At 36.1% G+C, this 12,895-nt stretch overlaps 1 protein-coding gene across 1 annotated transcript in view; it reads left to right on the top strand.

Annotated features, from left to right (window-relative positions):
- SLC49A4 (solute carrier family 49 member 4) overlaps positions 1-12,895 on the top strand; it is a 102,841-nt gene that overhangs the window by 57,928 nt on the left and 32,018 nt on the right. Inside the window, exons 6-7 of the mRNA XM_019956572.2 lie at positions 2,577-2,644; positions 5,992-6,119. Coding sequence (XP_019812131.2) covers positions 2,577-2,644; positions 5,992-6,119 — 196 coding nt within the window. The remainder of the gene's footprint in view (positions 1-2,576; positions 2,645-5,991; positions 6,120-12,895) is intronic.

The raw sequence follows: 12,895 nt of genomic DNA on the forward strand, positions 1-12,895 counted from the left end.
GCAAATATCATGAATAGAGAAAGCAGAAAATGGCCTGAAAGGACCAGGGTTAGTATAGTCAGATACACAGTGTTCTTCACCTGATGCAGGACCCCAGTGACCTACAGGATAGATGAGAATGTTTATAGGGACTTTATAGTATAATAGGCCTCAGTCCATAGTGTTAATAAATGCTAAATGCAAGAAGAGGGGCAGTTCTGAAGAACAGAGAATTCTCTTGCCCCACATGCCAGTAGTGTGAAAGAAAAACTGTAGAGATGATTTAAATTTCTGGTGTTATTTTTCTCCAGAGAACATTTATCTTTGTTTCTGGCACCAGACACTGGTAGAGAAAGATTTGTGTAAAGTTATTGTAATACTTTGGAATTTGTAATACAGTGGAAACAGTGTCAGACTTTATTTTTCTGGGGTCCAAAATCACTGCAGATGGTGACTGCAGCCATGAAATTAAAAAACGCTTACTCCTTGGAAGGAAAATTATGACCAACCTAGATAGCATATTCAAAAGCAGAGACATTACTTTGCCAACAAAGGTCCGTCTAGTCAAGGGTATGGTTTTTCCTGTGGTCATGTATGGATGTGAGAGTTGGACTGTGAAGAAGGCTGAGCGCCGAAGAATTGATGCTTTTGAACTGTGGTGTCGGAAAAGACTCTTGAGAGTCCCTTGGACTGCAAGGAGATCCAACCAGTCCATTCTGAAGGAGATCAGCCCTGGGATTTCTTTGGAAGGAATGATGCTAAATAAAGCTGAAACTCCAGTACTTTGGCCACCTCATGTAAAGAGTTGACTCACTGGAAAAGACTGATGCTGGGAGGGATTGGTGGCAAGAGGAGAAGGGGACGACAGAGGATGAGATGGCTGGATGGCATCACTGACTCGATGGACATGAGTCTCAGTAAACTCCGGGAGTGGTGATGGACAGGGAGGCCTGGCGTGCTGCCTTTCATGGGGTTGCAAAGAGTCGGACACGACTGAGCGACTGATCTGATCTGATCTGATTGTAATACTAAGAGTAGGCTAAGAATGCCAAAATTCTGAGACTGAAGAAGACATTAGTTTCTCATTCACACAGGTATCTAGGATAGTTTGCCTAATAATCCAGAACAGTTGTCCACAGTTTGGATTGCTCTCTTGCTTACACTGATTTAGACACCTAGGTTGCTTCCTCTTTGAAGCTCTTCTGTCTCCTAGGGCCTTGTCATTATATGCATGGGTGAAGATGGCTGACTATCCATATTCCAGCTGGCAGAGAGGGAAAGAAAGCATTGGCGGAGGCATACAGTTGCCTTCTAGGTTCTAGCCTAGAGATGGCACACCTCACTTTTTTCCACTTCCATTAATGAGAACTTAGTCATGTGGTCCCATGTGGCTGAATATGGGCTAGAACATGTAAACTAGCTAAATGCCCTGGTAGGATAAGATATAATATATTTTGGTGGACAGCTGACCAGTTCTATCACTTCTGTAATGAAAAATATGACTAGAAAACTAATAAGAGATAGAATTTAGTTTGGGTAGCTCCCAAGTGCCAGGGCAAGTTTGAACTTTGTCCTATAACCACAAAGAAAGCCAATAACTGTTTCTGAGCAGGGAAGTGGAATGATTGAAATAATTATTCTGGAAATAGTGGGCAAAAAGATTGCTACTACAGGAGTCCAGAAGTACAAAATAAGAAAATAAGCAATTGTGATGCCCGTGATGGGGAAAGAGAAAAGACAAAATGCACCAGTATTGTTCAGAACACATGAAATGTCAAGTATTGTCAACTAACAGGTATTGGGCAGTTTGCATTGATTAACTTATTTAACTCTCAGAAAAACCCTCACTATCCCGAATCCCCATCCTACTAATGAGAAAACTGAGACATGGGGTGCGTGTTGCAACAGAAGCCAAGTCATAGTAAGAGTTAAAGCTACTCTTGAACTGAGGATGAGTGATGAGGAAACGTAGGCAGCGTTTGTAGATTGCTCTGAGCAAGTTTGTCCATGAAGGTAGGGAAGAGACGAGACATTAGATGATGGAGAAACATCATCAGGTAACAGCCACAGCTCTAACCTCTATTGAGCACTTCCTGTATGTTGACTGCTGATCTAAGGTTTGTGTGGAAATTATCTCACGTCCATGTTATAGGCAGGAAGACCTAATTTGCAGAGTCACAAAGCTAGTAAATGACAGGGCTGGAAATGTTTTCTCCAGGAGTAGAACGAGCTGTCCATTTGAAGTCGAGCTCAAATTCTTTGTCTCCTCAGGTACTCAACCTGTTTTCTCTCTCTCTCCCACCCGCAACCCTCTTCTCCCCCCACTCATCTGTGTTCTCTTAATACATTCTCTTTTGACTTGTACCGGACATTTTAGCACTTAATTATTGCCTAGTACTTTCCTGGTATTTATTTAGATAAGTTTGTATTAACTAGTCACACATGAATCCTTTCATCTGATTCATTTTCTTAAATAGTATTTCCTAAATTTTATGCCATTTAGCTATTAACATACTGATTAAAGACAATTTTTTCCATGCCTTCTAAACTGCAACATGATAATCTTGTATTAAATGTGTCTGCCACTTTCTTAACAGGTAGATGCTGGCTGGATTGGATTTTGGTCCATTGTTGGAGGCTGTGTTGTTGGAATAGCTATGGCAAGGTGAGAATATTTTACGGTAAACATGTGAGTAAGCACAATCAAAAAAAGAGCCCAAAGGGAAACTCAGCTACCCTAGATAACCATTAACATTTAAGGAAAAGTAAAACAGGCAAAAGTCAAAAAAAGGACACTTGTTCAGGCTATAAGAAAATCCACACACAGTAGGTAGAATTTGCTGCTACAAGAAACCTTCTCAGGAGTCCACTGTAAAATGTTCTTGGAGACTAGAGATGTGTTTCCAGTGTATTAAGCTTCCTCTCTCCATATTTTTAAAGAACAGCATCTACAAATTGGACTCAAGGAAAGATGATACAATAATAAAGGCAGATTGATAGTTACCGGGAGTAGAAAAGAATTGAAGGGAATCATTCATAAGAGCATATCTAGAACTTTCCATGAAAAGTCAGTATCCTGATTAGCAAATATTTATTTCTGGTCTTTTTTGACAGGTATGACCCTATGGTTATCCCATTTTGATGAAAAATGCCCATAAAGACTTTGAGTTTCATCAAACTCTCTTTAATTCTTAACCCAATATGACAACACATTTTTAGAATGAGTCAGAATAAGGGAAAATCTCATTTATTCTAAAAAAAAGAAAAGAATGAAAATGTCACTCATGTAGGTGGCTACCTATAAAACTACTCTTGGTGTTTCCAGTGAGATAATATTCATTCACTTTCCAAATCATTTTATCCTATTTAAACAAAAACAAAATTGGGTAATCAACTTTACCAGGAAGGGAAGAATATAGCTACATATTTGGGGAGATCAAGTAAGATATGTGAAGCACCTGTCTAAATACTTAAACATAATTGACACAGGATAATATTATAACTAGACCTTATAGTTTGCATAGTGTTTCTGGGCTGATAAAAGAATAAATTGACACTTATTTCTAAATCACTTTTTCTGAGGTTTTTATAAATTAGGAAATATAATAAAATCAAAAAGCTAAAGAAAAATATGAGCACAGCTATTTGTATGAAATCACTGCACTGATACTATCACTTTTGATAAGAATCCTATCTAATTTTTCTAATTAATCTCCAAACCAATGATACTGAGTCATCATTTACCAAATCTTTTTCTGAGCATCACATCAGTCAAAGAGGGACACATTATGTATCAGAAATGACATCTTATTTGGGCCTTTCTCTGTATTTTTTCTACAAACCCTTAATTTTAACTTTATGGAAATAGAACTAGAGGGAAAAATTAGAATGAGGACATTTCTGTTTTTAAATTGTTGAAATGGAAGTTTTAAAAAGTACAACCCTTACTCTGGAATCCAAAGTCAATTGTAATATCTTCTAAGCCTAAAATAAGTTTTTAAATTATATTCAAAACAGCCTTTTTGGGGTCCCTAGAATGGAATCTCCTTATAGACGTGAGTACTTTAGGTGGTTGGTTGTTTGTTCATGCGTGTGATTATGTTACTAAAGGTTGGGCTTCCTTGGCGGTTCAGTTGGTAAAGAGTATGCCTGCAATGCAGAAGGCCCAGGTTCAATCCCTGCGTAGGGAAGATCCTCCTGGAGAAGGGACTAGCAACCTACTCCAGTATTCTTACCTGGAGAATTCCGTGGACAGAGGAGCCTGACAGGCTACAGTCCATGGCATTGCAAGGAGTCAGACACAACTGAGTGACTAACACTTTCATTTTCACACACTACTCAAGGTTACTACTAAATGTACTACTTTGGTCTTAACAGTACACTTTGATAGTATTGGCCCATTTGAAAGGACTAGGTCTCCAAAATTGGTGGACCAGAGTGGTCAATTTAGTCTTATGTGATCAGGCCCTGAAAAACTTACTAACTGTTCAACTTCACTCAACTGGTTGTACCAGAAAACTGTTTTATTCTCTCATACCAGCCATCTGCCTATCTCACCAGTAAGTTCATGCCACATCACTTAATATAAACCAAAAGAGTAATGAACATAGAATTAAAACAAAGCTTTTGGATTTTCTTGAGGAGCATTTCCATCAAGCTGTGAAACATTTTTCAGAGTACATAAGAATTTTCTTTTTGTCAACTTTCATAGTAGAGAACTAACCAAAGTCACTGGGCAAAGGTGCATCCATTTTTCCCACCAAAAGATGGCATCAGCTCTCACAGGCAGTCGTTTTAGTCTAGATAACACTTTACAAACGTGATTAACCACGTCATGTCAAATAAGTGCAAAATGAAAGAGTATTGCAAGTCATATCATTACAATAGAAATTAAAATCTATTTTACAAAAACAAAGAGAAAACATGGTAAATGTTATATTTGTGATGGGATCAGTTTTTCTACAATAGGAACAATTCTGAAGGACAGAGTAAGTTGTGTACAGGCAGAGCCAGACAATTGTGTTTATACAATCAGTGGTTCATTAGCAGATGAGGAAGAACGGTTGGCAAATAGGCAGGTTTTTGGTCATGACTAAATAGAAAGTATCTCTACCAGGAGTTTCATGTTAATTCAAGACAAAGCAGGATTTTTGAGAACTTAAAGTGCTATGAAACATTATGAACAAATTTTGTAGAATAAATTCAGTATTCTAGAGGTATGTTCTTGCTCTTACAAACCTTACAGTCTGATAGGGAAGAAAAACAATAAATGCAAAAGCAAGAGATATTTCAAGAGTGTGAGAATGGGGTGGGGAGGGCCATGAGCATGGAGAGCCTTCCTGAACGGAGACCTGAATGACCTAAGGAGTAAGCAGGAGTAAGTCACGTGACAGTCTGGAGATGCCAGCATTCCCGGACAGGGGCAGAAGCTACGGCTGCTATGGGAAACAACCTTAGTATGTAGGAGAGACAGAAGCAGGGCTGTGCGAGTGAAGAATAGTAAGACAAAGGGAAAGTGGAGGCAGAAACCATATCATATAGGAAGGACCCCAAAGGCTCTGATGTAAGGATTTATATTTGGCTCTAAGTGACTTTGAATTTTGGGAGAGCTGTCTTTGTAAGTTTTTATCAATGTTGGCCCATTTTCTAAGACTAGGACATTATGTGCTCATTATAGGATGTTTGGAAATTATAGAAAAATATACAAAGAAAGTAAAAGTGGCAATTAAAAACTAAGAATCTATCCTGTAATTATATTAATAAATACATAACAGAGATCATATTTTATGTGTTTTGTAAAAGGAAAAAAAAAAATCACAGAGCAACACTTATCACATACAGATACTCATACACACAAACACATAAAATGTATCAGTTTTTAAAAACATAAAAACTTGCTTTTAAAAGAATGCATTGAAATTTTTCAAGATATTATTGTTTAATCAAAGTGTGTCATTCATGTAAAGAGTATTTTAAAAATCCAGCTAGGATTAATACATTGTTTCTTTTCAGGTTTGCAGACTTTATCAGGGGTATGCTGAAACTAATTCTGCTCCTCCTGTTTTCTGGGGCTACGCTGTCATCCACGTGGTTCACCCTGACCTGTTTGAACAGCATCACACACCTGCCTTTAACCACAGGTAAACACAGACTGTTTTGAATTTTGAATGAATATTTTCAGTTTATAAAAGCATATATACACTGACAGTAGGGCTTTTTCCATAATTGTTATATATACAAGAAAGGTCTCCCTTGTCCAGCTGTCAGACCATAATCCCATCTAAGAAGCAACTGAAAATATTCCCATTGGTATTTTGCATATGGAAATGTATAATAGTTTGCCTAAGCTTACATAGCTTGGAAAATCATATCAGAGCATAATACAAAAATTTTTATCTTCTGTATAGCCATTACATCATTGTTAAACAGGAAGGAAAATGAACAAAGGCAAAAAGCTATGTTTCAAGTACACACCAGTAAAATTCTTTGAATGAGCAACTATAGGTTTATTTTATATTTAGGCTTTTAAAAACTTTTAATTCAATCTATATAAACTAAAAACAGAAAAAAAAAAAAGTTCACTATTTCTCCCACCCCTGACCTCTTGCAGCCACCAATCTGTTCTCTGTTTCTATGAGCTTGGTTTTTTATGGTTTTTGTTTTTTTGTTTGTTTTTAATTCTACATGTAAGTGAGATCATACAGTATTTGTCTTTCTGTATCTTGACTTACTTCACTTAGCATAATATCCTCAAGATCAAAACATGTCACAGATGGCAAGATTTTGTTCTTTATGCCTGAGTAATATTCTATTGCATATATATTCCACAATTTACCCATTGTTAGGATTAGGTTGCTTCCATATCTTGGCTACTGTAAATAATGCTGCAGTGAACATGGGGGTGTGGATATCCTTTTGAGCTAATGATATCCGTTCCTCAGATAAGAAATGAGATTGCTGGATCAAATGGTAGTTCTAATTTTAGTTTTTTGAGGAACCTAAGTACTGTTTTCCATAGTGGCTGCACTAATTTGCATCCCCACCAACAGTACACAAGGGTTTACCTTTCTCCGCATCCTTACCAACACTTGTTATTTCTTATCTTATTGGTGATAGCCATTCTGACAGGTGTGGAGTGATATCTCATTGTGATTTTTGATCCATGTTTCTCTGATGATTAATGATACTGCGTTTCTTTTACGTGTCTGTTGGCCATCTGTATGTCTTCTTTGGAAAAATGAGTATTCAGATCTTCTGCCATTTTTTATTGCATTGTTTGTTTTTTAGTACTGAAATGTATGAATTATTGGTATATTTTAGATATTAGCCCCTTATCAGATAAATGGTTTGCAATTATTTTCTTCCATTCAGTAGGTTGCCTTTTCATTTGTTGATAGCTTCCTTTGCTCTGCAGGAGCTTTTCAATTTGATGTAGTCTCAGTTGTTAATTTTCACTGTTGTTCTTTTGGTGTCAGAATCAAAAAATTATTGCCAAGACCTGTGTCAAGGAGCTTACTGTCTCTTTTATATTCTAGGAGTTTTATGGTTTCAGGTCTTATGGATTCAAATTATGATTTCAAAGTTTTATGGATTCAAGGCTCTGATTCATTTTGTGTTAATTTCTGCATATGGTGTAAGATAGTGATCCAGTTTCATTCTTTTGCATGTGGTTGTACCGTTTTCCCAATATCATTTATTGAAGAGGCTGTTCTTCCCCATTGTATATTCCTGGCCTTTTTGTTGTAAACTAATTGACTGTAAGTGTACAGGTTTTATTCTGGGCTCTCTGTTTTGTTCCACTGATCTGTGTCTGTATTTTTATGCCAGTACCATACTATTTTAATTACTCTAGCTTTGTTATACAGTTTGAAATCAGGGCATGTGACGCCTCCAGCTTTGTTCCTTTTTTCAAGATTGCTTTAGCTATCCAGGGTCTTCTGTGGTTCCTGACAAATTTTAGGATTATTTCTTCTATTTAGACTGTAAAAAATGCCATTGGAAGTTTGATAGCTATTGCATTGAATGTGTACATTGCTTTGGGTAGTATGGATGTTTTATCAATAGTTATTCTTCCAATCTATGAGCACAGACTATCTGTCCACTTATTGTGTCTTCTTCAATTTCTTTAATTAATGTCATGTAGTTTTCGGTATACAGACCTTTCACCTCCTTGGTTAAACTTACTCCTAGATATTTTATTCTTTTGTTATAATTGTAAATGGGATTTTTTTCCTCATTTCTCTTTCAGATAGTTTATTACTAGTATAAAGAAATGCAAGGTTTTGTGTTGATCTTGTAGCCTACAATTTTACTAAATTTATTAGTTCTAACAGTTTTTTGATGGCGTCTTCAGGATTTTCTATGTATAATATCATGTCATCTGCAAACGGTGTCAGTTTTGCTTCTTCCTTCCCTGTTTGGATGCCTTTTTTTTTCCTTGCCCATAAAAGTGGGGAGAGTGGGCATCCTTGTCTTGTTCCTGATCTTAGAGGAAAAACTTTCAGCTTTTTACCATTGAGTATGATGTTAACTGTGATCTTGTCATGTATAGCCTTTGTTATGTTGAGATACATTCCCTCTATACCCTCTTTGTTAAGAGCTTTTATCATAAATGGATGTTGAATTTTGTCAAGTGCATTTTCTCTCTGTCTCGAGATGACCACATGGTTTTTCACTCCTCATTTTGTTAACCTGGTGGTTAACATTAACTGGTTTGCAGATGTTGAACTAGTCTTGGATTCTTCAAATAAATCCCACTTGACCATGGTTTATGATTGTTTTAATTTATTGTTAAATTTGGTTTACTAATATTTTGTTGAGGGTTTTTTCATCTATATTCAGCAGGGATATTGGTCTGTAATTTTCCTTTTTTGTGGCATCCTTGTTTGGTTTTGGTATCAGGGTGATTTTGGCCTTTTAAAATGTATTTAGAAATTTCCCCCTCTTCTATTTTTTGGAAGAGTTTGAAAAGGAATTGTGTTAGTTCTCCTTTGAAAGTTTGGTAGAATTCATTAGTGAAGGCTTTTGGTCATGGACTTTTGTTTGTTGAGGTTTTTGATTATTGATCCAGTCCTTTTTGCTAGCAACTGATCTGTTCAGATTTTCTATTTCATCATGATTCAGGCTTTGTAGATTGTGTATTTCTGGGAATTTACCCATTTCTTCTAGGTTGTCTATTTTGTTGGCATATAATTGTATCATAGTAGTCTCTTATCCTTCGTGTTTCTGATATCAATTATAACATCTCTTTCATTTCTGATTTTATTTATTTGAGTCCTCTTTTTTTTCTTGGTGAGGTTAGCCAAGGAATACAATATTGGCAATTTACATATTATTAGCTCATCCAGTTGACCTGAAACATTTATAACTGCAGTTGTTTTTGATTGTTATTAGTATCATTTGGGAATCTATATTAATCTTTCCATGGCTGCTATTAATAAGTTACCACAAATGTTGTTGTTGTTCAGTCACTAAGTCATGTCTGACTCTGCGACCCCATGAACAGCAGCATGCCAGGCTTCTCTGTCCATCACTAACTCTCTGCGTTTCCTCAAACTCATGTACATTGATTCGGTGATGCCATCCAACCATCTCATCCTCTGTCGCTCCTTCTCCTCTTGCCCTCAATTTCCCCTAGCATCAGGGTCTTTTCCAGTGAGTCAACTTTTCACATCAGCTGGCCAAAGTATTGGAACTTCAGCTTCAGCATCAGTCCTTCCAATAAATATTCAGGGTTGATTTCCTTTAGGATTGACTGGTTTGATCTCCTTGCAGTCCAAGGGACTCTCAAGAGTCTTCTCCAGCACCATAGTTCAAAAGCATCAATTCTTTGGCCTTCAGCCTTCTTTATGGTCCAGCTCTCACATCCATGATGACTATTGGAAAAACCATACCCCAAATATAGTGACTTTAAAAAACAACACAAATTTATCATCTTACATTTCTGTAAGTTAGAAGTAAGCTTGAATCTCACTAGGCCAAAGTCAAAATGTGGGCAGACTCTAGGGAAGAATTTGTTTCCTTGCCTCCTCTAACTTCTAGAGGCTCCCCACATTCCTTGGCTTGTGGCTCCCTTCCTCTGTCTGTAAAGCTAGCAATAGCAGGTCAGGTCCTCATACTACATCATCTGTTTCTTCCTTACACATCCTTCCTTCCTTCATCATTGGTTCCTTCCTTCCCTCTGAACATCATATTCTGCCTCCTTCTTCCACTTTTAAGGCTCCTTGTGATTACATTGGGTTTACTCGGATAATCCAAGATAATCTTCCAGTTTTAAAGTCAGCTGATTAGTATCCTTAATTCCATCTGCAGCCTGAATCCTTTTTTGCCATGTATAACATATTCACAGATTCTAGGATCTCACACATGAATATCTTTTAGGGGAAGGAGGGGACATTATTCTGCTTGCCACAGGATCTTTTTAGAATTACTTTGACAGATTATTTTATAAGCCAAGAGGGCTCTGTTATTGCTTCTTTGCTTTAACAAAAGATTGTTTAAAATGCAGATTTTTTATTCCATTTGCAAGTAATATTCAGCTACTTTTTAGATTATATGTTTAATTATGGGAATATTTGTTATAAAGGTAGACTGTAGGCTTATTTAATGTAACAAGCACTTATATGGATAGGAATTTGGAGAGTCTGAGAGTGGCTCTATGGGGACCTGTTACCCAGTGGCATGGATGTTCCATGAGACTCCCTGCATAAGAGGATGATTCCTTTTGGCTGCATGTAATTAATGTATATTATATATCCCAAGTTGGATTTACATGCTCTGTAATAAAAAGATCAGAAGTTTGCACATCAGAGGCATCAAATCTTTCAAAGACAACCATTTATTTAGGAGTGAGTGTAGTGACAATAGGGCAGTGGGATAAGATATACCCAGCATTACCAAACTGTACCAACCCAGCTGTGGCTATTTAAAAATGAAATAAAAATCCATTTCTTTTAATAGGTGGATATTATTTTTTTAATGGCCACTAAATTATTAAGACATATATATATTTATTTATTTATTTATTAAATTGTTTGAGCCTAGATGGACAGGGAGGCCTGGCGTGCTGAGGTTCATGGGGTCGCAAAGAGTCAGACTCGACTGAGCGACTGAACTGAACTGAACTGAACCATGTAAATAACAGAATTGTTAGCTATTTTCTTTGACTTTGAGGCAACACTAAAAAATTACTGAGATACAAATGGTGCTGAGAAGGAAGATTGGAAACCTCTGCTCTGTACATCCTGCTAGTATTCCCTCTTTTCAGTGTTTATTTTTTTGTCTATAAATCCCAGTTGTCCAAAGGAATCTTTTTTGGATACTTCACCCTTTTAATATACTAACATTCCTTCATTAGAGTTTTGAGCAATTTTGGCAAGTATTCTGAGCCAGAAAATTTTTTTTTTATTCTGGTGTAGTTTCAAATTTAACAGCTATTCAACATTCTGGTGGAACAGTTTTAGTTTACAATTCTTCTTGTTCATGGCATTACACTCAAAAGTTTTTTGTGATACTGCATGTCAAGTATTCATCTGTTAGATTTCACAAGAACACAGTCATGAGTACATGATTAACAGACATTTTTCCTTGAATTAAGTGTAGAATATTCATTATAAGATAGTATATGTTCATTGAATATCCTATATTTTCTATTTAACCTGATAAAATTAACAGTTTAATCTCTGGATGGCAGCATTATAAATTTAGTTTTCACCTCCTTTTTTGTCTGGACTTGTAACAATAAGCTTGTTTTACTTTTATAATCAGAAAGCATATATATTAATATATTTGAAAACTATGCATCTTTTTAAATCTTTAAAGGAAATTGATGTAATTGATCCCAGTCAAGACTTATTTTCCCATTCTGTCCTTAAAAATAATTATGTTGGACAGAAAGGAAAGCAGAATTCTGAAATAAACCAAGGCTAGAATTGAGAAATTGAGTTTGAGGTAGATGTCCTAACCACTGAATTAATAAATTCTCCTGTTTTCAAATGTCAGTTTATTAATGTCACTTAGAAGCTCCCGAATGATACATTTTTAACTTACAAATACACTGGATTAAGGTCTAGATTTGTTCACATACATTCTCTGAATTATCAGAGTATTGTTTTCTCTTTCCCAGTACTTAGCAATTAGTAATTACTTAGTATATGTCTTATCTTCGTATCAGCCTGGAAATATGGAGCATGGACTTTTGCCTTATAAATTCTGACACCAGCTCCACCCTAGTACCTAGCGCAAGCCCTGAGTAATGAATGAATGAGTGAATGAAGTATATTTTATCTCCATTTTGAATCTCAATAGGTATGACTTATTGCCAATAATAGTCGGGAAGCTTGGCCACTCTTTATTATTCAGCACTAGCTATAGGAAGGTCAAAGGGCACATTTTAATAGAACAATGGAGAATTTGAATAAATCTGTCACAGATACTCTTTCTTACTGCCTTTGTAAAAGTCTGACCTAATTCCTTTTAAGTAAAAAGGTTTGATGAAAGGGAACTTAGTACAAAATCTAATTATAGACACATCTAGACCTTTAGGCTGATATTTCAAGTCAGTGATGGCAAATTCATGGTTTTTTTTTTAAACCAGAGTCATTCTTTTTTTAATCAGGAAAATGTCTAGTCTTTTCCCAATTTCTAGCAAAATTAATGTTTCTACTATTACTTTTTATAAATCAGAAGAATCTGCGTGAAAAGTATTTGAAAATATACACCTTAATTATAACAACATAATAAATTAAAAGCTATTAATTTTGTTCAACCCACGTGTTATAAGTGCTACTACTGCTAGAACCTTCTAATGCAATTTTTTTGTAGTTCACTGATCTTGATATTACTGTTGCCATCTCTTCAGAAGAAAAACTGGATTATTGCATTCTATCTCAAGGTGTTCTATTTTCATATGTGTACA

This window comes from Bos indicus, chromosome 1 (assembly GCF_029378745.1).
Source record: "Bos indicus isolate NIAB-ARS_2022 breed Sahiwal x Tharparkar chromosome 1, NIAB-ARS_B.indTharparkar_mat_pri_1.0, whole genome shotgun sequence".
Lineage (NCBI taxonomy): Eukaryota > Metazoa > Chordata > Mammalia > Artiodactyla > Bovidae > Bos > Bos indicus.